Source organism: Strix uralensis, chromosome 37 (assembly GCF_047716275.1).
Source record: "Strix uralensis isolate ZFMK-TIS-50842 chromosome 37, bStrUra1, whole genome shotgun sequence".
NCBI classification, from domain to species: domain Eukaryota; kingdom Metazoa; phylum Chordata; class Aves; order Strigiformes; family Strigidae; genus Strix; species Strix uralensis.
The window spans coordinates 51,497-79,043 of record NC_134008.1 but is presented as its reverse complement, the minus strand read 5'-3'; the positions used below and the strand labels follow the sequence as shown (position 1 = coordinate 79,043).

Here is a 27,547-nt window from a genome sequence, read left to right as displayed (position 1 = left end):
TTAAGGTGTAGTTGTTTCCACTCTCAGCCACTGTAAACCCTGTCTGGCGTAGTGTACCAGTTTGGTCACGCTGCTGTTCAGCGCCAGAGCGCATGTCACAGTGCTGAGCTCAGCAAAAAACTCTGGAAAAAGGGGAGGGAGTGAGAAAACATTTGGTTGGTTTCACACAACAGGCCCATCTGACAGGTGAGGGGGCAGCGAGGAGTGACACCAGCAGCACCCCGTCAGTCAGCAAGTCGAAGGCCGGGCAGCATCACAAGCACAGAGGGCAGGGCACGTGGGAGGAAAACGCACTCACACCTGCGCACACACACTGAACGGCCTCCCCAGGCTCTGGCTTTGAAAGGACACCGAGACGCCAGGGTAGGTAGGCAGAAGTTTGGGTGTTCACACCCCAGTCCCTACTGCGCGCCTCCCCCAGGTTTTAAACCAGCCAAATTTGGTGTCTTTCCGAGCGATGGCCAGCAGCACACACGGCTGTTGCCAGACTGGTCCCTTTGCTTCATCCACCCTCAGACCTTGGAGACATCAGGATTTCTCAGCTGAACAGGTTTAAAAATCTGTCCAGCTGGCCAGGCGATACAGCTCTGATTTGGGCTGCGCACAGCTGGGCCCATCAGGCAGGTTGAAGAGAGCCCTCCACTCCCGCCGCCAGCTCCATGCGCCGCGCTCCTCCTCCCGCCCGGCAGGAGATGGCTTTTGCGGTAGATCTGGACCTGCCGGGAGGTGCCGGAGGCTGCACGCCCTGCTCTGTGCTGGCATCCCCTGTGGAATGGCTGGAAAATAACGGACATATTATGAGCGATCCAAACCGAGGGGCCTCACTGTAACAACAAGCTGCAGCTGTGTTCAAGGACAAAAACAAGGCCGAGACGGCCTGAGAAACTACATTCCTGCCCAAGAGATAAAGATGTTGGAATGTCGAAAACAGGGGGTCTACCTGGGGGGAGAGCATCGCGTGGACGCCACACCGGGACCAATCATAGGGGGCAAAAGGGCACGTGAACAAGTAGCTTTAGCCTATTAGCAATAAGATAGCGGCGCGTGAAGTTTGAGATAGAGTATAAATTGCTGTGTAACCTTTAATAAAGTGGCATCAACTTGATCACATTGGTCGTCTAAGTTGTGTCCGAGACTTCCGCGTCGGCAATCCCCTGTGCAGGTGTTACTGATTTGATATGTTATTGATTTAATATAGATTAGTATTAATTTGTTTAGTTTTAATAGGAATATAGAAGATATTTAGTAAAAATCATATGCTGCATTTGCACTCTATACAGGAACCGAGGCTACTACGAACTCCCCTGTACAGCCCTGTACCAAGGCCGAAAGAATTGGTCAGAATCACCTAGTAGGAACATTTAGAACTAGATAACAGGCTTAAGATTCAAGATGATTTATATATATATCATTTACTTATAAGGTATTTAATAACCTGAAAGAATGCAGAGAGATGTCAGAATCCAAATTAATGGGAAAATGGGGAAATCGGCTGAAGCAACATATAAGTTTAAGCCAAGAAACAGTGTCCTCAAGCAATAGGTAATTCCGACAGGGGGAGATCGCGACCACCGACTCATTAACCACCGACTCACATTACACCCCAGACCCATTTCCAGGTGTTTCTGGACTCTACGGCGCAGAATCGGAAATAGGAGGAGAGTATGATAATGATTTCCAGGAATTGTTATGTTTATGCATGAATACATAATGAATATGTATGAATGAGTTCTATATAAGATGTATGATTTTGGTGCATGGTGTGCGTCGTTGGTGAAAGGATTCACCCACGCGCCCGGCCGTCAATAAAGAAGTGTCTGCTTATCTACATCAAATTGGTGTTGATAAGTTTTATTCCGAGTTTTTCGGTAACACAGGCGGCAGCAGGTGTGGGAAATGTTCACACCTATTCCTTTCCAGTCCCCTTGCCAAGACATTCCTGCCTGACCTGCCTTGCTGCGACACGGGCTCATCCCAGCCCCTCACTGCCTCCAGCCTCGGCCATGGTGCCAGGTACCTTGTCAGGAACTGGCCATCCTCAGCTCTCCTTTTGATACACAAAGGTTGAACCTCGGGGCTGGAAATTTCTGCTTGGCTGTGCAAGGAACTCGTCAGAAGCAGAGAGCACAACTCTTTCATTCTAATACTTCTCAGTTCAGAAGCAGAGAACACATTTCCCCTCATTTTCCTGCTTTGGTTTGGAAAATGGGTATCGATTCCCTCCATGGGGAGCAGAAGAGCTGTAAGCAGAGACAAGGAGTCCAGGAGCTGCCTGAGCAAACAGAAAATAATCTGATCTGTGACCACAGCACTGTGTGAAAGGAGAGGGACTTCACATGCGTATGGGCAACCTCAGCGCGTCCTCGCTCAGGAGCCGGAAGCTCAGAGGCCGGAAAACAAACTGTCACAGCCCCGTGATCCACGGCACTGCTCTGAATGACGGCAAGGAGCTGGGTCCTGCGCTGGAAGCACCTGGCTGTGGACCCGCCAGAAAGCGCTTCAGCTCTGCACAGGTGGCTCCAACATCAGGTACAACTTTCCACTAATTTGTGACTTCCCTCTTTAAGGGCCCTCGATAGCTGAAGGCCACTGCTCTTTACTCCTCCTCTTATACCCAATGAATTGCATAAAAGAATCGAGGATGTGGCCTCTTTTTTTTTTTTTCGGTTTTATGTACTCTCTCTCTGTACCTCTTAGCACCTGTACCTTACACTGAGTTTCAACAAGCTCCAGTACTAAACTCCTCCACCGTCCTGAACAGCAACAACAACTGCCAAGCCTACAGGAGTATTTACTATTCTCCTGCACAGATCCACTCCCCTGGGAGTATTTACTACCCCAGTCATCACTCCCCTACATTAGAACAGCAACAGAGAGCACGTTTTGAATTTAGTCTTGACTGACGCAAGACTGCTCAGGCTGCCTCGCACAGGTTTTCCTCCATGACTCACTCCTCTGGCCTACCAGCAGCATCCACCGCTCCTTCTCAGTGACAGTCTTTTACCAGCCTTCGGAGGATATAACCCAAAACACTACACACGAATTGCTGCTGCGAGCACAGATTTGCTCAGAGGACACCCAACAACTGAAGTTACTCTCTTCAAAGGCGACTTGCAAAGCCTTTTGAATTTCAGCAGCTGCCTCAGTGTGAGGATTTTTACAGCCTTCCAACAATTCCACCAGGCACATTGTGCTTCTTTTCTTTTGCCAACAGACAGTGGCAATACATCCTTGATACTCTCATCCCTCAGCTCTTAAGACATCCAAGGATGCCAAGACAACCTTTTAATTGGAACACTCATCAATAATCACCGTCAAGTATCTCTGTCAATATGCCATAGCTGTCTATTTTAACATATTTAATGCTTTGATCTTTCAGTATGGTGTTTGCTAAACTGAGTGTTAAGATTTAAGCAAGTACATACACATAACCACAACACATATGACCGAAAAGCCAGAGGGCAAAAACTCATCCATATTCTTCCCAGCCAGTGCATCGGCCTTTTCCCAAAAGTCATACGTGTAGATGATATAGGAAGTGGTGTTGATGTAGGAAGATGTGATGTTTGGGATATTACAGGGAACAGGGAATGAAGAGCCGGTGCTGTTCCCACTGCAGTTGCTGGCATTCAATCCTGGCTGAGAACTCACAGAACTGGCAGGACAGGGCATTGCAGAAGGATGAGAGGGCATGCCTGTGATTCTGCAGGAGAAAGAAGCACCATCACAAACATTTAACTTCAGAGTTAAAAGTCGTGCCACAAGACTATCTTATGCCAGGAACTATTCGGTATCATCCAGGCCTGCAGTATGGAGTGGAGTGTTGAAAACTGAGATGTGTTCAGCTACGTAACAAGTAATTGTCCTTTGAGTGCAAGGCCAAGGATTTTGAAGTGATTTGTGACTCAAAGGGCTCCTCTTGACAAAAGAAAATGTGGGACCAGACATCAGAAAGGGCCACCCATCCACCTCCCAACACCTACACCTACTTGTGGAAGCCTTCACCAGATTATCTAAATGTTTTTTCCAAACAACTTCTATTTCAGGCACGCTGAAGCTCCCCACCGATGGAGGCTGGAGCTTTCTGATAGCCGGTCACAGCAGCCAGGTCAGCCTACACACACTTCTCTAAGGCCTCAGGAAGGTAACTGCGACCAACTGCCCACCTTCTGACACAGGCTGGCTTCATCGCATCGCTTCTTCACCCAACCTGACTTTAGTCACTGGTACGACAGGGAGGTACACTGCTCTGGGGAGACCATTGACTTCCCAATAAACTGTACTGTGCAAGGTGGCAGAAAAATGACTGGAATTTCAGTGTCACTATTAAAAACCAAACAAGCCTCTCTCAACCACAGAGTTTAAAAGGGACAGGTGTGGAGCTGGGCAGCAGGAGGTGGGGATGGTACCCCGTGAAGTCTCAAGGGATCTCTAACAGATGACGACAACAACAACAGGGGCTCTGACACAGCCAAGTGACAATACCTTCCTTGCTCCGCTGACCTGCTTCTTGGGTGGAGAACTGCTCTGCTTAATATGTGGTAACTCTGGACCCCGTAACAACAAAAAAACCCCTTTCCAACAAGACAGGAAAGAGAGAGCAGAAATACCCATGCCCCTAACAGTATGACTTCAGGTGGGAAGAAGGAGTGAGTGGTGAGGCACTCTCAAATGCAGCTTGCAACTCAAACACTCTCGCTCCTGTTTTCACTCACACCCTTATAGAAACATGACAACATATGTATTTTTAAATCTTACCTTAGAACACATGGAGAAGGTGCTTGTGTTAATCTGGAAGAACTCTGCAGCGAGGAAGAGAACTCTTGTTAGGTTTGGGCTATTCAGCCAACATCAGTAACTACCACAGCCATCCAGCTGGCAGCTCAGTAATACACATGCCCTACCCTGAACTGGTCATTCAGGATCCTGGAATACCTTATGGCAGTGTCTTTGTTGTAATGGCACATTGCCATGTGCAGAAGGGACTGGCAGCGCATGCTGTGAACAGAAACACACCCATGCCTGCTCAGCAGTCACCAGCCTTGTGGGACAGAGGCAGGCACACATCAGCTGTACTGCAAAGGCAAGAAAGCTCTGAATTTCTCCTCCTGCTGCTCATCTTAAAAAAAGACTCTCTAAAAAAAATCATAATGAAGGAAAAAAAGCAACCGGGGAAGGGCCATGTCTAGTCTTTTACATAAACAGGTGCCCAGCCTCACATAGGTGTCACAAGGCTGAGTAACCCCCCGTCCAGAAGTGCCTTCAGCTACAGCTTCAGTTACGCAGCTCAAACATGGGCAGCCAAATGGCATTCTTTCACCTTTGGAGAAAGCCCTTATGTGCTCTCAAGTTACCAGCAGATCAAATTTTAGAGCCTGTGCCTTCCACGTGTGATATCCCGGCTCCCTTTAGAGATGTTCCAGTTCATTCTGGTTTTTATATTGTGATTTTTTTTCACTTGCAGAACTCTGATTGCCATTTAACTCATTCCTTCGCCCTGAATGTAATGGATCTTTCACTCTGTCAAGTCTAAAAACAGAATATGAAGGCACAGAAAAACAGTTACGCACTATAACACAGCAAAGATTTTGTCATGTGAAGATGCTGAGGAGTCCATAAAGGATTTCAGTGTCATGACAAATCTAAGGAAACAAAATAAAAAGAATCTTGTCAGCCATCAGTGCTCTGAAGCCCCACTGTTTATGAAAAGTCAGTGCATGCCATTATCTCAAACACCGGTCCAAAAAGTCAGGAAACCTGCCCCGAGTTCTTAGTGCTGGCACCGAGTGGTTTGTATGGTCTTGAGCAGAGGACTGTGTCTCCAAATGCTTTGTTTTCCAGGCAGCGGGAACAGATGTGGCCCCTTATATGACTCACTCTCCTCTTACACTCATTAATGGGCACCATCCCTACAAGTAGATGCCCCTCGTGGGCCACCTCTAGGCCTGGGGCCCAGAAGAGGTGCCCCCCACTAGTGAAGGTAAAATATTAATTCGAGTGTTTCTGGACAAGACAGACATCTTAGTGGAAGTGTTTCTTCTGGCGAAAAACAAGCAAGCAAATCTCCTTTTTGAGAACAAAGCAACAACAGCATCTTGGAAATGCAGTCCATCTGGACCAGAAAGCAGATAATGTAACTGAAAAACTTGGAAGTCTAACACATAAAAAAATTAATCCTGACAGCTGTTTCAGCTCTATAGGCAAGAAGTCAAATCAGCTCTCGAAAACACTCACATGACCTGTAATTTCAAGAGGAATAAACTGATACCTGTCTCTCTTCTATCCAATACACGGTTCCTTGGGTTGCGCTGCCTGGATATGTCATACTACCGACATGGATCTGCTATGGCCGTGAAACTAACTGGGGAAGGTGGCTAAAAGAAACCCCAATGAAGTGTACTGGTAGAAAGACACATGGGAGAAAGCAGTAAAATCTGCCTTCAATCAAGCTGCAAGACTTTTGGGGCACAAACTGTTCCTCCACACACAGTATTGTTGTGCTTTTTCTGACTGAAATACTACTGAGCTCACATGCAAAAGCAACTTCAGAACTGGATAAACTAAAAACTCCTTCATATCCTTGACTGTCATAACCTCAGCTGCGCGGCTCAAATGCCGAGTAGGACACGGGGCCTCCTTCTGATCAGCAGTGCTGGAACATGCCAAAGGATTTGTCTCTGGTGCCTGGCCATGGGCTGTCTTGTGCTTGTGCAGCAACCCGGGCGCTGCTCCGTGGGGGGAATCCAGAGCTGCCACAGCTGCAAACAAGCAATGCAACTCCCCCTCCCACTCCAAACACGCTGCCTGACCACCACGCTGTGAAAACCGCTTACTTGAGGAGATCTATGGTGCCGCTGAATACACTGGAATCTGATTTTGGTTCTGTTGCATCCGATTCCAAGGCAATCCCAAATTCAATGAAGGAAAGGGCAGCATCTAGGTCCTGGAAGGCCCTTCCAGTCTTGTCGGTCTATTGGGAAGAAAATTGTCCCGTTTAGACTAAGACAAAAGCTACTTCTCTTAAGTGTACCTGAATTCCTTTTTTCTGCCTAGTTAGGCAGGATTTGAAGAAAGAAAAGGATGCAAGTCAGGCCTCTGGGTGATAATTAAAGGCTTCTCAGCAGAGCCCCTAATGTGGTTCCAGTCATCAGCTTCGTGTGCTCTGGCTATTTATATCTGTTCCTCAATGTCTTCCTTGAGTAATTTATTACCTTCACATGTTTTGGATATTATCCTCTGGTCTTGGAGGCCTGCCTCGGGAGAGGCAGATGGGGCTTGCCCACTGCAGTATTCCCTCATTTCATTTTCACAGGTAAATGGCAAGTAGCAAATGTACATTATCTGAGTGAACCATCGTTAGCAACAAAAGATGTTCCTTCACGCACGCTGTTAAACTGCCCACAGCGGAGAAAGCCAGTGACATCTGCAACGGGCACTTCCAAGTCTTCTTCACCAGCAACACAATTACTGTGAGGATCCTGATGGTTCAGAGTAAACTGTCTTATAACTAACGCTCCACCTCTTTTCCAAGGACTTCGTGGTAGCTCTGCAAAGCCAACAGGCCTGCTGACCTCAGACAGCGCCAGAATGAATCCTGTTCTCTAGGCACATCCTCTAGGTGTGTTTATAGCCAAGGGAAATGTCTGAACATTAGGCAAATAAAGACAGCCTCCCCACAGGTGGCTTGGACATACTCTAAGTACAGAAGTACTGTCAGCCAGTGAATCTTATCCCATGCAGGCAGGGATCAGCTCTGAATGCAAGAGCTGGTGAGCATTTCTAGCACAGGGCTGAGACTTACCATTGCATCAGCTTTGTGCTTCAGCCTCCCGACCTCTTCAATGTAGTACTCCGCTGGGTGCTGTCTGAATTGGGGACAGAGAGAGCAAAACCAGAAAACAGAAAAAAAGGGCAGGAGAATTATCAATTTTACCTTCATATCTAGAGGATGCCAGGAGTCCAAACATCCTGTTTTGGTAAGCCAGTTACAGCCTTATCAAACACACGTTACAGTTATGATAGTCACTAAGTGAATGTGGTCTGCATGTACAGAAATACACAGCAGCTGCATGCACAGATGAAATGATTTCCTAAAAAATGTATGTTAGAATAATATTGGCAACTTACATTTCAAAACAAAAAGCCATTAGAGGTTAGGCTACTGTGAGGCCAGGTTTACTTCTTTGCTCCCATAGCAAGATGGTAGTTATGTGACCTCCCATCATTCCTCAAGTGCAGTACCACAAACACATTTTGCTTGGAACATACGGTAAGCTTTGCAGTACCAGGCACTCATCTCAGACTAAAAGAGCTTGCATTCAAGTTATCTGCTTACAAGAGATGTGGGCACCAAGGCTTCTACAGGTCTTGGTCTCAATCAACACCCAAACAATGATGAAGTTCGACCACGTGCATTTGTGTGCACTGGGATAATCTGTTCACCGTGCAAACAGCACACAGCCACCTGTGCACTAACAAAACGAGCCAGTAAAGAGTCACGCCCTCCCCGAAACAGTCAGTTGCCTGTGACAGTTACCTTGTGACAGAGGAGTCTGCTACTTGTCAAGAACCAGACAAATCAAAACCCATCACCTGTAGGCAGGCACAAGAGACACCTCCTCTCCAATTTAAAAAGTACCTAATTTCTAGAGTAGCTTCCCTCACACCAAGAACTGCTGTAATGAGACCTTTGCTTTGTGTTTGAGGGGGCGGGGGTAAGTCCCAGACATGAGAAGGCAGTGCAGGGCAGGTCTCAGACATCTCTCCCTCCCTCTTTCCTCCTAAAAGAAGTGCTCATTATGAGGCAGGATCCAGGGTGGCTGTAGGACCAGCCTTGCCTGGCATCTTCAGAAAATAGAGATGAGGGTTGTAAAACATAAACTTACTTTTCAAACTTGAGTTGAGGTCTCCTCGGCTTGGAGGTACCATCTGGCAAAGGCGTCACTCGGAAAGGATTTGTGACATCCCCTGCAGATCCTGAAGAGCCACAGAGTGGAGATAAAGCTGGTTAGAGACATACGTCTAAACCAATTCCAAAGCCTGGCTTTCCTACATTTCAAGAGAAAATGTTTATTTGTCCCAGGCATAGTCTATTCTCCAGGTTCTCCCCCTCTTCTCAGCTTCTTCCCCAGCACCCCCTCCAATAATGGAAATGGAAACTGGGCTTCTTACCTGGCTGCTAGTAAGGCTTAATACCATTCAAACTTTTCCAAGAAATTAAGTAGCAGCTTTCCTTGCACAATGGCTAAGATAGCAGCAAGGCTGCAAGCAGCACACTTTTCATGGCCACTAGCCAAGGCAGGAACGGCTAATACCCATTCACACTTATTTCCAGCTTAACCACACAGAAGTTGCTCAGTCTCCATTGCTAACTACACTGTCAGGAAAGATCAAGCAGTTTGAAGCAGCGTGCACAGTCTGGTTTAACACACACACATGACATCATCCTAGAGCACACACACCCTGCCACCCATAAGATTTGAATTGAATTTTATAACCCAAAAATGCAAATATCCATCTGTAAGGATCATTAACAATTTTGTAAGCAAGCTATAAAACCTCATACCCAGGTTGCAGTCAAAACCACAGCTTGCTTGTTTCTTATTTATAAGCAATTGACTCTTTGTGTAAACACACTTATTTTGACATCAAAACTGTACTTGCAGTTGCCTACAGTCAGAAAGCTTTACTACCATAAACACGATTCTCTTGGTTTTTACTGGTCACGCCTTCTCACTACATTTCACTGGCGAAATGAAAACAGGTGACGGAAAGTCAGCAGAGAAGCTACAATGGAGGCTTTCGGGCTAGCAACAGACAGTCACAGAGAGCCATTAAAGGGGCAAAAATGCTTCAGAGAGCTTTCTCTGGTGGCTGGTTTATCGTCCGTCCTTGTTAATATGCTCAGAACACATTCCTAAAGAGAATCACACAGCGCCCACGTGCCGCAGGAAACACCCCGCCAGTTGTAACGGATACCTACTTTGATGCCCTCTGACAGGTCAGCGTGATTTCTCTCCTCTTTCCTGTGCTTGGACAACAAAGGATCCGTGTGGCTGCTCTTGTCCCTGGCAGTGTTATCCATGGCCGGCAGCTCATCGCTCTCACTTCTGGGTCTCTTTCTGGCTGTCTTGGTTGACTTTGGTGCAGGAGGTGCAGGAGACACGCGTGGCAGTGGCAGGGGTACCAGGACACCTTTCTTCTGGGTTTCAAGTGAAGCCTTTGATGCTCTGGAGATGGGAAGCAAATTCATCAATTAGGGTGAATATGGTGTATATATAATGTAGGGAATTTTTAACAACTGAGTTATATCAGGTACCAATTCTGTTTCAATTTCTCTGGGAGTGTGAAATGACTTGGTAACAGAAAGAGTCCAGCAAAAGCAAAGTGAAACTTCAGGGACTTGGCTGTGCGTTAGACACCACATCTTCAGCTGCCAACAACATACAAGCCAGCTGCTTTTCCAGTAGAATAAGCCTCAGGACTTGTCCTTGGAGTAAAGACTTGCAACTAGAATATCAAGACATTGCAAAAAAGGCATCCCTCCAACACAGCCCCTTCTCACTGAAAGAGGGAGAGAGGTAATTACAGCGAATAAAACCCCTGGGACAAATCACCCAACAAACTAAATGAACCGCAGCACTGCCTCTCTCTCTCCGTGATGGTAGAAGGTGTCTTCTATGGTCAGAGATACTCACCCTGATGCTTGATCCTGCACATGTCTTGACAGAATTAAACTGAGTTGTTCCTTTAAGACCTGCCAGCTCAGCTAGCCAACACTTACAGAAGTTGAGAGGATTCAGGTGATAGAGACTTAAAATGCTGTGCTTCTAAATGGCAGAGACTATCCCATGCAATAATACAGTGGCAGATCAGATTTCTGACCATCTGAAGTTAGGATTACCAGGGAACTCCGGCAGCTCTAAGCAGCACTACATAGCTCTAATCTTTCTTTCACTACTGCTCAGTCACATCATTTTATCCAGCTTCTCAAAGTTTCCAAGAAAACGCTGAGCAGTGAACCCCAGCTCATGGACGGCCACATCAGAAGAGGAGGAAATTAAGTTACACCCCATGAGAAGACTGAAGCGAGACACGGCACATCTTGCTTCATCCTGCTGTGCATGGGACAGTCCTCTCCCCTCTTCCACAACCCGCCTTTCCCCTGCTACAGTCCCTACTCACTGCACACATGCTCCCCAGCTTCACTACCCTGGTACAGCTGACGCTCCAGAGCGGAGTGCACAGAGCACAGCAGCATCCCCCGACCAGAGCCAGAGCCCTCTCTCCCCAGAAATGCATCCTATCCTTCCCACTCCGCAAGCCAGAACATGGCTGGAGGGGGTGCTCCTTTTCACTGAGAAGAAGGGAGGAATGAACCCCAGAATTAAAGCCCTTCCATTATTGCCACAGCTGAAATAGCCCTTCACCCAACGAACGGTTAGCCCCACTGTCTCAGTGCTTTAAGAGTACGTCAGTATTTTCTCCACAGAAAAGCAGTTTACTCATATCATCAGGACACAAACCTCAACGCTGCATACCAGTCCAAGTCAAGCAAGAATTGAATGCAGTAGACCATGACTGGGGCACGAGGCACCCCTCTTGAGAACACTGTCCATGTGAAGACGTGCTCTTGGAAGCATTCACTCTAGCAAAGACCTGGCCAAAATGCTGGCAGTACACTCTTCTGCAAATGACGGGGCAAGTTTCAGCAGATCTACCAGAAGGACTGCAAATGCTATGCTGGAAGAAATGAGAAACCCCCGGCCATAAAGGCCACCTGAAATTTCAGAGAGAGTCACAATTCAAACAGCACGCTGGTTGTGTGTCTGTTAGGCAAGGGCTATTCAAAGCCCGTAACCGGTGACAGCAAAAGCAGCTGAGGGAGCAGAGTATCAGCATTAACACCTGACTTTCTGCTTTCATCATGATCAGTCCAATTAAGAAAATGGCAATGATCATCCAGTCAAAACTGATGGGCATACAGTTACACTCAGGACAATGTCCTTTCCCAAGAAGCTGCCAGAACTCTCTCTGCTGTGGACATGACTGCTCAGTCACAGGAACAAGAGTCATGACTCCTGGGCCACACTTTCAGCTCTTTCACCTGTTTGCAGTGGGCGTCTGAGCAAGCAACTTGTCTGCACCTCAGTTTCTTCTTGCGCAAAGGGTGTTCACATCATCTTCTCACTTGACAAAGACTAAGATCTTTAAATGCATGTGAAGTGTCATGAATCAGATAAAGCTTTCTCCCTCTTCCCATGCAGAGAGAGTACAAACTTCCCCCAAATAAAGATGACAGCAGAACCCAGAATGAGGAAGACATGGGCAAAGAAAAAGAAGTTCACCGACTCATAGAATGGTTTAGGTTGGAAAGGACCTTTAAAGATCATCTAGTCCAACTGTCTTTTAAAAAGCATTGCAAGGCTGGTTCTATTTCTACGGAGAGCAGAAATAATTGATACTTGAACTCTCAAGTCTTACTCACCTAGCATCATAGAACAATTGGGGTTGAAAGGGACCTTTAAAAGTCATCTAGTCCAACCCCCCCTGCAATGAGCAGGGACATCTTCAGCCAGAGGGCAATTTCTCTTGCCATCCCCTGAAGCCCCTAAACCACCGTGCAGAACAAGCCTGTGATACTCCCCACAGAGCCGCTGCCACCTCCCAGATCAGTGCGGGCAATCATCTGCTGGCAGGTCACCACCACTGCAGTTTGGAGAAGGGGAAACGACTCCTGCATCCCCACAGGCAGGCACTCTACCACACTGTTTGCAACACAAACAACATATTGTTTTGCACAGATTTGTTTCCTGCATCTGGTCCGAAAGAGCAGTGCAAATCCTTGCCTACCAGCTTGGAGGGAAAAGTAGGACGGGCACAACTGGCAATTAAATTTCTTGCCGCATAGAGATATTTTTTTGAGCTATGTGTAATACACACATCAGAGCATGCAGCAACACGAGCTGCAGGATGGACAAGTTGGTGTTTCAAATGGTGAAGTCTTCATTCCCATCTCAGCTGCTAGAAATCAGGACAAATGCCACAACATTCAAGGCTTTTGCAGCAGTGTAAACCAAGTATGGGAGGATGACCAGCCACTGAAACATCAGCTTGTGCTTGGATGATTAGAACCATAATCCTCAGCAGTAAGGAGAGAGAGGAAGACAGGGGACACCCAAGTATCACTTCACATTGGCCACAAAGAAAATGGCAAATCAATTACATTTCCACAGCCACGTGGTTGGTTCCAGGATGTAAAGACAAATCTGCAGCAGATGAAGTTTCAGAAGGCACATTAGGTTACCAGCAAACTCATGAGTATAAGGACAGGAGGTACAGTTCCTTGCCTTAACCTTTTTAAGTAAGACTCAGTTTTATGCATCTTTCTGCCATCCCACCACCATATACTCACTTCAATTTACTGGAGTCTTTGTCAGTTGAAGACTGAGATGATTTTGTTTCTTTTTCTGATTTCTTTTTCTTCCCATAAATCTTCTTCTCCACTGCCCTCTAACAAGAAGGGAAAAAAAAAAAAAAAAGAAAAAAAATGACTCAGGTTTTAAAAGCTCATGTAAAGTACAGACCAAGAAGCTTGATCGATTCTGATTAAAAAAAAGAAAAGATATGATATATGAATTGACAAAGGGGGAACACAGAGCACAGCACATATGGATTTCAGGCTCACTGACAAGTATCCTAAAATGACATTTTATCTACTTTTGCTTAGATAGATTAATTATTTTGTAGTGACGGGGATGCAACTGCTAAACCTCTTGTTGCTAATAGTAATCAAAATTAAGGCACTTCCATTGCTGAAAATAAGCATTTCATCTTTCTGGATGAACTTTTTTCTCCTCACTCAGTCTGAATCATACAGACAGGTATTCAGATTCCTCCTGGGAAATTCATGAACTGCAAGCAATTGTGTTTTGTGATACACCTTGTCAGAGGGAAGGAAAAAACTGCCTTCACAGGAGAGTTAGATCACTCAGCTTGCCCATATGTGCTGGGGTTTTTGGTTTTATTAACAAGAATCTGATATAGGTGAAATTTTAAACAGTCTGTTAAAATCATTGCCATTATCTTCTAGAAGAACAAGAATCATTAAGGCAGAGAGCTAATAAATAATACTTTTTAATTGCACTCCGTAGATCTTAAAACACAAAGCGTGCAAATCATCAGCTCACATGAATTAAAAACTTCAAAATAATTTGCTACAAGCCAAGCAAATATGAAAGAAACTGCACTGATCAGTCAGCGTCACCCCCAGTGTGCCCGGTGGTGGCCAGGAGCATTCCAGGCCTTGCTGTCTCCCTCCCGAGAGCACACCCAGGTTTACGTCACCGTGATGGAGCTCAGTGGGTTGTGCCGGGCACAGCGTCTCCCTCTGGCAGTGTGCTCAGGGCAAGGCTCCAGCACCTCGATCATGGCCTGGAACTGTTTCTTCATTGCCGCAGAAGATGTCTGACAGCTGGACCTGGCCTCGCTGGCCACCATGAAGCCCGAGCCTCCAAGGACACTGATGCACCACGACAGCGACAGATTTACTGCCTTCTCTACCTTTCTCCCGCTGCTCTACAAGAGGGGAACTGCCAGGGTCTCTCAAGATTATTCACCAGTTCCCTGCTCTTCTCAATTCTCCCCCACAGCTACGGGAAGTTTAGAAAATTACAAGACTAAACAAAACCCATGTGGGAACCAAGGGTATTCACCCCCACCCGCTAAGCCACCTGCTCTGTGAGGAGAACCAAAAAGGTGTGCAGGCCCTGGCATACCCCCAGGGAACACCCACTCACCATAGGGCTGCAGCCAACTCTCTGTGCACCTGAACCACTGGCTGGAGGGACATTCACAGCCCCCTTTGGGAGGGAGCTTCCCAAAAACCACCAGTCAGCAGCGGCCACCTCAGCTAAAGGACTGTCTTGTCATTCAGGGGAAAGCAACTCTTACAGCTGAAGGACTCTGCAGAGGGCTCTCTGCAAAGCCCCTCGCTGGACACATTAACATTGCGGCTGGCACCACAGCAGCTCCAGGGACAACCAGAGACGTTTGCTGCGTAGTTATCCAAGCGCTGAGATCCAAAGCAGATCCACTATCAGTGACCCTGGCTCAGTTCACAGTCTGCATTGATGGAAAAGTAAAAGGCAGGGGGCTGCTGCTCTCACCCCTAGTAGTAACACAGTTGGCACCTGCAGAATTCGTTTATCTTTGTGTAAGCAACCAATCACGAATGTTTCATGGAAAGAAATGACTTCACCCAGGAAAAGACTACACTGCTCAGACTGAGGTTGCACGGTGAAAGGCAGCAGAAGGTGCCCACGTGGACAGAACTGAAAACCACAGACGGGGGCGGACTGGGTGGGTTCTCCCTCTGGACACCCCCACAAACTGCAGGCAAGATGCTCTCCCACAACAGACATTAGATGGGTAGCGCAGATGGCTGCAGAGTCTGGGAGGTGCTGCAGATACTGTGCTGCTTTGAAAGGGGTTGCAGGGGGAAGGGGCACCGCAGCCCTCCAAAGCTCTGCTTGGGCTGAAAGCCAGAGAAACCCACAGATGCTACCAGGGAGCTGGCCAGCCACATGCTGACACAGCCTGCTGCCAAAAGCTCCTCCAACATAAGAGGGGTTTTGTTGTCTGAGAAAACTAGTATTCCAAGAAAACACATCAAAAAATGTGTTAAAACACCAAAGCATTTGTTAGCTTGCAGGGCTTTTCATTTGCTTAGCAGGGGATTTGTGATCAACAGGAAACACCTGTGGACAGGTGTGATAGGCATTCTCTTTAGAAGTCTGATAACACCTTTAGAGAAGGAGCGTAATGGATCCACTCCCAAGCTGTGAAGCAGAAATGAACTCTACATGGGTGTTTTTCAACCACCACCTTGGTCCTTGTACAAACCCACCTCCACCTCCACCTCTCACCTTCCTCTTTCGAAGGGACTTGTCAGGAGTGTCTGTGGTTTTCCTCTCCAGGTCCCGCTTCCTCGCACCAGGCTTCCATTTGGATTTGACTTTTGTCTTGTCCCTGGCAGATTGGTCTCTGCCCTCAAGGGGTCCAGGGTCACTCTCCACCTTCAGGCCTCCCTTGGGCCCCTCATGCACTGGGGGAACACCCGCAGTTTGCCTGGGCGAGGGCTCCTGGACAGGAGACTTCTGGCAGTTGTCTTTGATCAGGAGATGAGCGTCCTGAGGAGCCACGGCTGCTTGGTCCGAGCTCTCGTGCTGAGGCTCCCTCGGCTCAGTGCACTGCTGGGAGGAGTTGCTGCTGAGGCCCTGCCCCTGCTCCTTGCTCTCCTCACATCCATCCCCAGGGGCGATTTTGCTGAGAATCTCTGTTGGCGCTGCTGGTGGGTTTCACCTTGGTGAGCCAGTTGCTGAGCTGCCACTTATTAGAAGGTGGTGGGTCAGGCTGCAGACAAAAAGAGAAAGGAAGGATGCAAGACTGATGCCTTTATGGGCTGTATCCATCCTAGCACAGCTAACCAGAGCCCAGTAAATTTTCCACTTACTGTTAAAAGATCTTGAAAGTGAAAGACCATGAGACAGCGGGGCTTTGCTAGTGTGTGCACATCAACACTTAGTTCAGAAACACGGGATCAATCAAATGTGTTGCACAGCACTCCTGGATCCCTGCGAGCCCTAGCTGTCACTCAGTAAGAGACCAGTCTACATGGAAGCTTCATCTTGGTTTGCCACTAATCAACATCGTTCCACTATCAGACAACATATAAAAAAAGCAGCAATTATAAAAACAGATGAGGTGCTGTCCTCACCATGCTTTTGGAAAATTACCTGCACACAGCACTGCTTTCGAACTGGATGAGAAGCTGTGCCAGCTATCACATCTCACTGAAGTGTGACTGGTGGCCCATCAGGCTCCTGTGGTTTAAGCAAAAGAAATTGTATGACTGACACATCAAGCCCAGCCTACACAACCCAGCACTCACTTCCCTCTGGGTCAAGCAAGGCATGAGGCATGGCCAAGGTCTGAAGGCCTCTGGAGTCACGCTCAGATAACATAATGTGGTTGCTACAAGCCCTGCCTAATCTAACAGTAGTCTGACAAGCTACGAGAGAAGCAAACCCAACTAATCCTAAAACAGACAACAGAAGCTGCAAATCCAGGGCATGACTCTCTGGGGTCTGTTCTGAAAAGATCACATATATGTCAGCATCACTCAAATGTGTAGCTCATTATTTGGGCACCATCCGAGCACAGTTTTGCTCCCACCCTCAACGTTCATCCCCAGTCACAACTCTCACTTCTGAGAAGAGACACAACTCTTCCCCTAAAAGAGAAAACCTAGCCCATGCAAGGTTTTCCAAGACCAATTAATTCCTTCTGCTGCGATTTCTTCTCTATCCAGACTCAACTTGCTACAGAACATGAGCATAAACAAGACACACACATCTTCTGCTGTCTTTGAGAGAGTCAATCTAGCAACCTGGTTTAAAAAGTAGTTTGGTTTTAGCATGGGTTTGTAAGTAAAATTAAACCACAAATTCCATTCGACTTTTCAGATGACACAGATCTGCTTTATTTTCATTAGAATTTTAACTTAGTAGCCATTGAAGCACTGAAGTGCATTTTTGTTTGGTCAAACACTATAGAAACATGGCCAAAAGACTTAGTAAACCTTGGTTTATAATGTAGGTATCTATCAGACAGTGGCATAGTCTGATCCTTTTCCAGCCCTTCTAGACCATCGGCTATCTTGGTTGTAATCTACACCATAGTACAGGTTTTCATCAGGTTTTCCAAACACATAGGAGAGTAAGAGACTTCTTTTTTTAAAAAAAAAAAATAAAAAAAATAAAAAATTATTGCCTATAGGTTTTAAAGTCTGTGCTTTTGCATGTTACAAACTGACAATAAACAAATGGGCCACGTGCACTAACTTGTTCCTTGAGCACCATGGATGAACAGTTTGGCCGTCTCCAAGGCTTTGAGCATGGGGGGTGGCTTTAGGTGGGGATGTGGGAGAACGACGGCAACCGGTGGGGTGGTAAGCGCTAAGCCCCAGCAGAAACAAGGAGAGATGCTGTGGGGCAAGGAGGGGGCCCTCGTCTTCAAAATCCCCTTTGTTGGGTGTGAAGAAGAACCAATGCTTGGCTCTGCCTGTGGCCTCCTCTGATTGGATGCTCTTGGAGCAGACAAGGAGCTTTTGGCAGCTCACCGCCCTTTTATACCAAAGCGGAGGTGAACCCACCGCCCCGCAGCTCCAGACCTTCATGGGAAGCCCCAGCAGTGTTGGGGATGGACCCCAGCAGTGGCATCCCCAGGTCCTGCAGGTCACCCGGGGATGCTGGGCTGGAAGAGCCCGTCAGCAGTGCCTGTGCCCGAGGGCCGGGCACGGGGCTCTCTGGGATGCCACCAGCTCTCCAAAAGGGGTCAGCTCTCCCCGGGGACACGGGCACAGCGGAGGTGGCCCCGCAGACCCTCCCCAGCCCGCTCCTCTCTGCTCTCTCCTCCAGACCCCCCTGCTTTTGATGATGAAGACCATGGCCTTGTCCTCACCCGGGAAGACATCAAGAAGCAGGGGCTGCCCCTGATCGAAACCAACAAGAAACGTGGCAAGAAGTAGCAGTTGCTCCATGCACGAGAGCTTTGGATGCCCCCGACCACCCGTTTTACCCTTTTTCTTAACACAGCAGGTGTTCTTAGGCTTAATACAGCAGGTCTTTGTCATTCCTCCCCAGCCTACAGTAGAGCTGGACTGGGAGCTCCTCGGTCACTTCTATCAGCCAGAACGCAGCGGGGTCAACCCCTGAGGGGAGCTAGGCTGGGTTTGGAGGCAGCCCAATCCCCCTGCCCCTTGCCCAGCTGCTCTCCCCACAGAGCTGGGGATGGGCTGGGCTGGGCTCAGCTTTCCCAGACAGAGCAGAGCTGGGGGCAGGCTGGCTTTCTCCCCCTTGGTCCTTCCTGGGACCTCTGCCCCCCCAGACAGCTCTGGGAGCCCCGTGGGCTGGTGTCTGCCCGAGGCAGCTCTGGGGAAACGTGGGGCAGGGCCTGAGACCTGGACAGGTACCGGATCTCAGGGGGGGCATCTTCATGTGCGTGCGTGGGAGTGGAAGGGCAGAGCCTGCCTTGGAAAGGGAGAGCCAAAGTGGAGGTGAAGCCCCTCGCCTGGGCTGTCTGACCTGGCGTGGGCCCTTCATGCCTCTTCCCTCCCCTGCTCCCTGCATGCACATTGTGTGACTCTTCCCCCTGAACTCCGAGTGAGCGTTGGGGACAACCTCTGGGCTGCAGGGAGGTGCCTGGAGGGAAGGGCTGACCCAAGATGCCCCGGGCCAGCAGAGGATGCTGCAGCAAGCCTTTGGCTCCAGGATGGGATCCCCAGCCCTGCCGATGGCTCACAGACACCCAACCGTGGAGGCCGCGGCATCTCCTCTGCAAAGGCAGAGACCCGGGGGCGCTGATGGTTCCCAAGTGCAGCCAACGCTGAGGGCTGCTGCCAGGGACCTGTGGTCCCAGCTGGAGACCCCGGAGAGTGGCACCTCCTCCAGCTCCACAGGGGCCATCAGCATCAGAGTGAGCTTTCCCTGACCTTCCGACTTGGTCCCCGTGCTTCGTGCTGACATCGCTTGGGACATCACCACGGGGGCAGGAACAGCTCTTTCTGCCAAGCCTCTCGGCAGACTGGCAGGTCACCCCAAATGTTCGTGGTGGGTTTTGTGTGACTGCAGGTGCGGGGATGACAGTGCCCAAATACAGAACAACTTGTGTGTTTTAAAGGAAGCTCCAGAAAAAGCACCACATGCCAGTGAATGCATCTAACGGAGCTTCCCCGATTCGACAGCCGTCTAGGCGGACTCTTCTGCAGTTAAAGAGCAGCCCAGAATTACACCCCCCCACCTCCCAGCCCTGTCCCCTTCTCACGTGCCCACCACAACTAGACTGTGGCTCAGGGATCTGCCCAGCCATGGCAGTAGAAACCTGAACATACTCTGCACACCGGGGGCCAAGCAGACAGCAGGGGTGGGTGGTGCTGGGCCACTCTGACACTGCCCACGCTCAGCACACCCAGGGTTTGAAGAACCTCAGCCAGGCCACGCTGGGCAGGCTGTGCTCAAAGAGGTGCCGTTAAGAAACAAAACACCTGCCCAGCACCCCCCTTCCTGCTGACCGGCCATCTCTGCTGGTGGTGTGCAGGGCCTCCAGGCTGATGGGGAGATCGGTGCCCCCCAGGCTCTTGGTGCCCCCCTGGCACCCCGGGGCAACAGTCTTGCAGGGACTGACCAGAAACTGTGGAAAATCTGCCCGTCCAGGGGCTTTTGTCCAAGCCCTCCACCCCGCGCAGCAGCCGCGGGCACATTCCGGCGCAGGGTGTGAGCGGCCGTGCCCGGGGCTGGTGCTCGGTCCCATCCCGGGGAGATGCTGCCCGCAGCTCCGGCGCAGCCCCGCGCCGACGGGCCCCGTGAGTGGGACAGGGAGCGGCCGGGCCGAGGGGCTCGGGGAGCGCGGCGGGGCTCGGGGAGGGCGCTCGGTGCTCCGCGGGGCCGCCGGGGCGGGAGGGCGGCGGGCAGCGGCGGGCAGAGCGGGCAGGGACGGGCAGAGCGGGCAGCGCCGCTTCAGCACCCTGGAGAGCGCCCGGCGGCAGCGGCGCGGGGACCGTGCGAGGACGCGCCCCCGCCCGCGGAGTCCCGGCCCCGCCCGGAGCCGAGACACGGCCACGGCCACGCGCGACCGGCCCCGGGAGACGCAGCCGCCACCCCCCGCCGCAGGCGCAGCGGCACAGGCGCGCAGGGGCGGGGGCACACGGGCACCGGGGCCGGGCGGGCGCAGAGCCCCGCGCAGTGACAGCGCGTGCGCACGCACCCGCGCAGGCGCACACTGAGACACGCGCGCACACGCAGGCACAGGGGCGCGGCAACACCCGAACCCCGACGCCGACACCCCCACAGACCCCACACGGCCCCGCGCCCCACTCGCGCCGTCGCACACGCACCTTCTCACCTGCCGCAGCCCCCGTCCGCGCTCCCACAGCCCCCCCCGCGCAGGCACAGTCCCGCGCGGACACCCAGCGACCCCCTGACACAGTCACACCCGCGCACACACACCCGGACCGCGCGTGCTCCCGCCCCCCGACACCGGACACACACGCCCGCGGGAGGGGCGGCCGGCGCGGGGGGGGGGCGCGGGGCGGGGCGGCGAGGGGCGGGGCGGGGCAGCTGCCGGCCGCGGGGCGGGGGGGGGCGGGCACCTGCGCGGGGGGAGCTGGCCCCGCCCGCGCAGCCCGTCCCGGCGTGCCCCGGCGCCGCGGCCCCGAGGCGGGGGAGCAGCGGCCGGCCCCGCCCGAGCTGGCGGCAGACAGGGACAGCCCGGGCCGCTCCGGGGCTCCCTCGGCGCCTCCCGCCCCACGGTCAGGCTGCGCTCGCGTCCGCCGGGGGGGGGGCGGGGGGGCGGCTGGTCCGTGCGCGGGCGCGGGGGGGGCGCGGAGCGACGCGCGGGGCCGACCCCGGGCGGCGGCAGCTCGCGGGGCTCGCGCGGCCCCGCCGCTTCCCCTGGAGCCGGCGCCGGGCTCCGCGCCGAGGGGGCCCGTGTGAGCGGGGCCCGCGGCCGCCCTCGGGGCCGCTCCGGGAAGCGCCCGCCCGCGGCTGCGCGCTGGGGACGCGCCTCCTCCGCCGCGCTCGGTCGGGCCGTGGGTCCGTTCCCGCAGAGGCCGCTGCCGGCTGCGCGCTCCGCTCGCCGCGGCTCGGTGTCCGCGCTGAAGCGCTCGGCGCTGCGCGGGGCCGCCGCGGGGCCTCAGGGCGGCGCTGCTGGAGGGACCGCGCGGGGCCGGCGGGGCTGGGGGCGGCCGCTTGGTCCCTGCTCTTGCAGCAGTGCCACCCGGGAGCTGGGGGGTGTGATACTCGTTTTAAAAATCTTAGTAAAATTGGGAACCTCGTGTCCAAGAGAAGTATAAAAATGATGCACAAATCCAAACAGCCTGTCCAGCCCTTAAACGGGACTAAGGCAAAGCAACGTCTGGTCAGGCCCTGAGAGAGTCACAACTTCAGATAAACTCACACCCAGAGGTGGGGAATCATTTCCCAAGCTCTGTTATGTCTGTTTGTTATCAGTGTTATTTTTAATCAGCTAAAGTGCCAGCTAATTGTCCATTTGCTTTTTGGGACAAGCAAATTTTATATATAGGTGTGGCTTTAATAATATACTGTGCAAGATATTCCCAAGGCAGCTGTGTGTTTTGTAGTACAAACATAAAGGCAAAAGACCTCTTGGAAGGAGGAGCCACAGTCAGAGCCTCTCTCCCCATGGAAATCTCAGCATTGCTCGGGTCACGAGGCAGCTGATCTCTCTGTGCAGTGACAGTACAATTGACCTCAGACTTTCCGTTGGCATTCTGAAGGCAATGAGAATCAGGCCTTTACCCTTAATCTTGAGTTAAGTCTCTAGATTATCCCATGTGGCATAGCAGGAGTTTGTTAAACCTCCGGTTGTGTCAATGAGTCTCCTGTAGCTCAGCATCGTAAAGCTCCTTGTAGGACAGGTATGATTATTCAGAAGGTGTATAATTCCTTAGCCTGCACACCCAGGGAGCATTAGTACAGTCTTTCATACAGGCCTGCAATAATTGTTCTATCCAGTCTGGGAACTGGTGATGTCATGCAAATTCATTTTGTCTTATCTTCAGGATTTCAACTAATATATTGGCTTATGTGGGGTTTGGATTTATCTGGACTCTTGGAGATTCATTTGCTTTTCATATAGAAAGGCAGATTTAGTTCATAAGTGTATCTTTCTGTTAAAAACCTGGGGCAGTAACAAGGTGGCGGTGTGAAAGTTGTCTTGGCGATATAGAACATGACAATCTGTCCTTAGCCCAGGATGGGAAGGGCTGTTGGTCAGGCCTGTGACCTGCTGAAGTCAGGCCTCCGATACTTTTTAGGTTTTATCAAGTTTTCCGTTGAAAACTACTTGTGAAAATATACTTTCAAATGTATTAGTTTACTCTGTCTAAACAAAATAAGATTAATGTAAAACATTAATGTCAATTCACACATTAATATTAATCTGTGAGCGGTCACTTTTCTGGTTACTGTTTCTTTTTTTCCTGATGTTTACATCAGGTGAGAAGAAATTTTTGTTCACAAAATAGTTTGTGTTAATCATTGTTTACCGCTGCCCCAAGAAATGCAGCGTAAACTGCATCCGTAAACTGAAACAAAAATTTTGGAGATGGTAAAACCGGCTTCAAACTGCAAATAGTAAAAAGATGGCATAAAGCCGTGGATTAAAAAGGGGACTTGGCTGGCAGTGCTGAGGTGGGGTTGTTGTGCCAGCTCCTGCATCTTGGGGGTCTGCACAGTGACAGAAACAATTGGCGTGACTCTAACTGGGTCATTTAAGTTTCAATTAACGTTAATTCTCTCATTTTACATAATAAATGTAATTAAAATATATAAATGCGCATTTTATAACCCGTTGGAAGGCTATATTACAATTTATTTATGGTGGGGCTTTTCTGTCTGTCTTTAGCACTTGCAATATTACTCGTTAAAGGGTAATTCAGGTTCATTTGCTGGTTTAAAACCAAGAAGTGGAGTGAAAATTAGGAAAAGATACAGTGCAATAAGATTATTTTTTCCCCCCAGATTGCTTAGCAGACTACTCCAGCTGTCAGAGTCGTGAAATACGTGCCCTAACTGCAATTTCAGGTGAGATGTTTGTGGTCCCGTTGCTGGCACTGACACGTGTAGACACGTGCTGCTCGCACCTTGTTTGTGAGCCAGGTGTGTGCCGGTGTGAGCGCCGCAGGTTGGTTGCCCTGGGCTGTGTAGGGCAGCCTGCCTGTTGGAGCACAGCGCTGTGCTCTTCCCTCTCACACACTGTTGTTTGTTCTCAAGAAAATGAGAATTTGGCCTAGAGAGAAGTGATGCTGCGTGTTGTGCTCTTGTCCCAGCCCTGAGTTGGGTGGAGACCAGAGCTGTGCCTTAAGGACAGGCTTAACCAGTCTGACTGAACTGAGACATGGACCCCATCTAGCCTGCCAAACCACATGGTGGGGTTTGTTCACTTTTCTGAGATAAATTCCATCCTGGGGAGAGATTCCTGCATTGGTTTCTGCCGTGTGAGCCCTACTGCTCGCAGGTTTTGTTGAATTGTCCCCTGCTGACGTTTTCCTCATGATTTGTACCACTCTTTCACAGTATTGGCTGTGGATCAGAATCGAACTTCAGAACCATTTTAAGAGGCATATTTTTATTTTAACATATTTTTTCACTTTTTTAAGTTGGAGATACTGAATATTTGAGATCTGTCTTAAGTAATACTTCCCTATACATTACTTAACACCACCACTGACCTGTGGCTTACTGCAGAACATCCTATATCAGATACAGCACTTTCATAAACTAATAGAATTGATATGCAGGGTCATATTATGCATAGTAGCATCTTCTCTTTATGTTATTTCAGGAAAGGGAGAACAGTCATTTAGGAAAAAAGCCAACAAAGTCTTACAGCTTTATGGCTTGATTTTTTTTCTTGCCCCTTTCACCCCCTCAATCGACATAATCAGAATTTTGCCCATGGCATTTCTGAGTGGTGATTTTTCATATGACAGCAATAAGGGTGTTTTCCTTCCGTTTGACTTTATTTTTGACATGGGCTACAAGCCTTAGTGGTTTCCTCAATACAAATATAAGTTTGATAAATTTCAACAGATATTTCATAGTATGTAATCATGGTGATGTTCATGTATGCCTTTTATCTCAATTTCTCAAAAAAATATGCACTTGCAAACATGAATAAAAATTTTCTTTTGTACAAAGGGCTTTACCTGAAGTCCTCAAAGTTCTTGGAATTAATGCTTTACCTTAATACAGCAGGTGAAAATTTCTTCTGCCAGCCCTCTTGTGATAAGCGTTCTTCTCTTCAGTAACGCTGGCAGTAGGAGTCCCTGTTTTATGTGAAACCACATTCTTTATCGATTTTGCACCACTCTTTTTCCTCAAATTCTGAAGAATTGTAACTGCCAGAACTTTCCAGACTGATTGATGGTTATTTTTAGCCCAGATTGCCATGAGAACTTGTAGTTTGATATTTCTGTCTCCTATGGAATCCTGTTTACATACAGTAACACTTTGTTTTTATTACACCCAGAATACAGAAGCCGTTGGCTCTTACCCTGTTGTGGGTGGGCTGTTTCAGTATTCTCCAAGGTGTTACGTGGCCACTTTGGTCATGTTTATTCCACAGTACTTGGAAAATGGAGATTGTTTCACTACACATTTTCTTTTCTCGTTACTCCGTGTTTCGATTTGCCTGTTGTGTGCTTTGGGCAGGAGGGGTCAGCACTGGTTGCTCCAGAGGGTTGGATGAGGTCTGATTTTGTTGCACCGTTCACTGTCCCAGGGCACCTTTGTACCTTTCCATTTGTCTTGTGGGGCACACCGCTTAGTTAATTGTCTCTTTCTTAGTGATCTCCGTTCAATTTACAGTGTTAATTTTTCTCCTGAACATCCTACATTTGCTTCTCGAGTCTTAACCCAGCCCTCCAACTCTTTCCAGGGATGTTCCAAATCTTTGGGGATTTGTGTAGTTTATCTAAATTTTATTGCCCTCAGCCTCATAAAAATGGATCTTCCTGGCAGACGCTGATGGATGTGTTGTACTTTGGGTTGTTTGCTGCAGTATGTCAGTTCCATGGTGTTTTTACTTAACCTCCCGTCTCCTCCAGCGTGAGCTTTGGCTTCTCCATAGAGCACCTGCTTGTAGCTACAGTCCAGAGAGGATGGATTTTTTTATGTGACAAATTCAAGGTGTTTCACTGAAACCTCATACTAAGTCTTCAGTCTTCTGAGCATCTTTCCCCAGATGCGAATTTCAGTTTCTCTCTTACCTGATGATGGTTAGTCTTCCTACTGTTGAAAAACCTGGCTTTCATCTTTAGGTAATATTCACATTGTTCTACATTGTAGATCTTCTTTTAAACAGTGTAGAAAAATATAACCAGAGTGTAGTATTCTTCATCATTTCCAGCAGCTTTGTGTTTTCTTTCCTTTTCTTGAGTTAAATGAAAACTATGAAAAATGTCAGAAGCTTCTGAAGGTGGGTTTTGGGGGCTGTGACCTCACTGACATTTTATGGGAAAAAAACCTACTTTGAAATTGTTTGATGTTCTCCTTGCACTATAGAAAGCACCGAGCTCTATCAGAGTGGTGGAATTAAGTATGACACTAAGAGAATAATAAATGTCAAGTAAAAATGAGCTCAGGTGTTGCTTAGCTCGAACAGAAGGCACAGATAAGAAAACCTGAAGCTGTCTGGTAAAACTAATAGGAAAAACCTTTTCTAAAAGATGCCGCTAAAATTCCCGAGAACAAAAGTCACTGAAAAGCTGGTTATCAAGTGTCTGTTGTGTCAGACGTGTCAGATGTCACTTTGGTGCCAAAAGGAAGCAGCTCACAACTGAGTGTTTTAGCAGCATCGATGGGGTTTGGGCATGAAGACAGACTGTGCTAAACCTGCATCAGGGCTGCGGAGTTCATGGCTGCTGTACGGACATCGCTGTGCCAAGTAGCTCTGCCCATCGCTGACAGCTTTGTGGGATCCTGTTCAGGCTGCACAGACACTGCGAATAGAGTTTAACATTACTGTGGTTTGGGGTTTTTTTTTTAAGAAAAATTGAGCTGTAGAGCAAAATGCTAAACTTCAATCACACTGTTAAGAGTGATTTTCCCTGCTTTGCTAAAGCCAGTTTTGTGTTTGAATTTAAATGTTTGAACCAGTTTCCATGGTGCAGTATTTCATACAAGTTTTCATTCTTTTTGAAGTCAGAATAACAAAACGTAGATTTAATCTGTACTTTTAAATACTTTGCTAGCTCACAGTACGGTTTATCAAGGGAAGCAAATTGAGCCACACTTGAATGTTGTGGGTTTTTGCTTTGAGGGTATTTTGTTACTTTCCTGAGCTCAAGCATAAATGTGAATTTATTACAGATATTATTGTGGTATTCATGTCATATGAGACAAATTCTTATTTTGAATGAATTTTGATTACAGCTACCTTAAATATTTTCCCCCCTGCCAAAGTCTAACTTCAAAAATACAAAGCTTTCTGTGTTAGGTGTCTTGTCTTTGTTAGTCATCTGTTTTGCTACTTCAGTATAATTGCTAGAGAGAAGTGTGGACATAGGAACTCCAGATATCGCGGCAAGACCGTGCTTGAAGTAAACTGGTGTTTTACTGGTGAAGAACACTGTAGGTCTAACAGGACTCATCTCTGCACCCAAATTTAGCCAGTGGGAAAATCTGATGTCAGGTATCTCAGCCATGAATATTCTTGGCATGATTTCTTCACAAAGGCAGGCTACTTTCACACAGATGCAGTTACACTGACTTCAGCCTCCCCCCTCCCGCCTCAACTACAGTAGGAAATAAGCCTTTTATCCCACATCATTGGCTTCCATGCACTTCACTTTTATCCCTACAGTTTTCCCTGACTCTTTGCCGTCTTTTAAATCCTGCTTCTCCCAGGCTATTCCCTCTGTCCTCGTTGGCCTAAGGCTCAGCTCAAGTCTGACTTTCAGATCCAT

The 27,547-nt window shown here is 48.9% G+C and overlaps 1 protein-coding gene across 1 annotated transcript; it reads right to left on the bottom strand.

Moving 5' to 3' along the window:
* Window positions 1-27,547, bottom strand: LOC141937084 (AF4/FMR2 family member 1-like). The gene is given in 16 exon segments (XM_074854485.1): window positions 1-127; window positions 3,479-3,703; window positions 4,759-4,802; window positions 4,905-4,998; window positions 5,571-5,642; window positions 6,834-6,970; window positions 7,802-7,865; window positions 8,886-8,976; window positions 9,979-10,229; window positions 13,415-13,500; window positions 14,347-14,577; window positions 15,927-16,358; window positions 16,360-16,413; window positions 20,449-20,474; window positions 23,126-23,306; window positions 27,407-27,547. Coding segments are annotated over 16 exon segments (2,256 nt in total).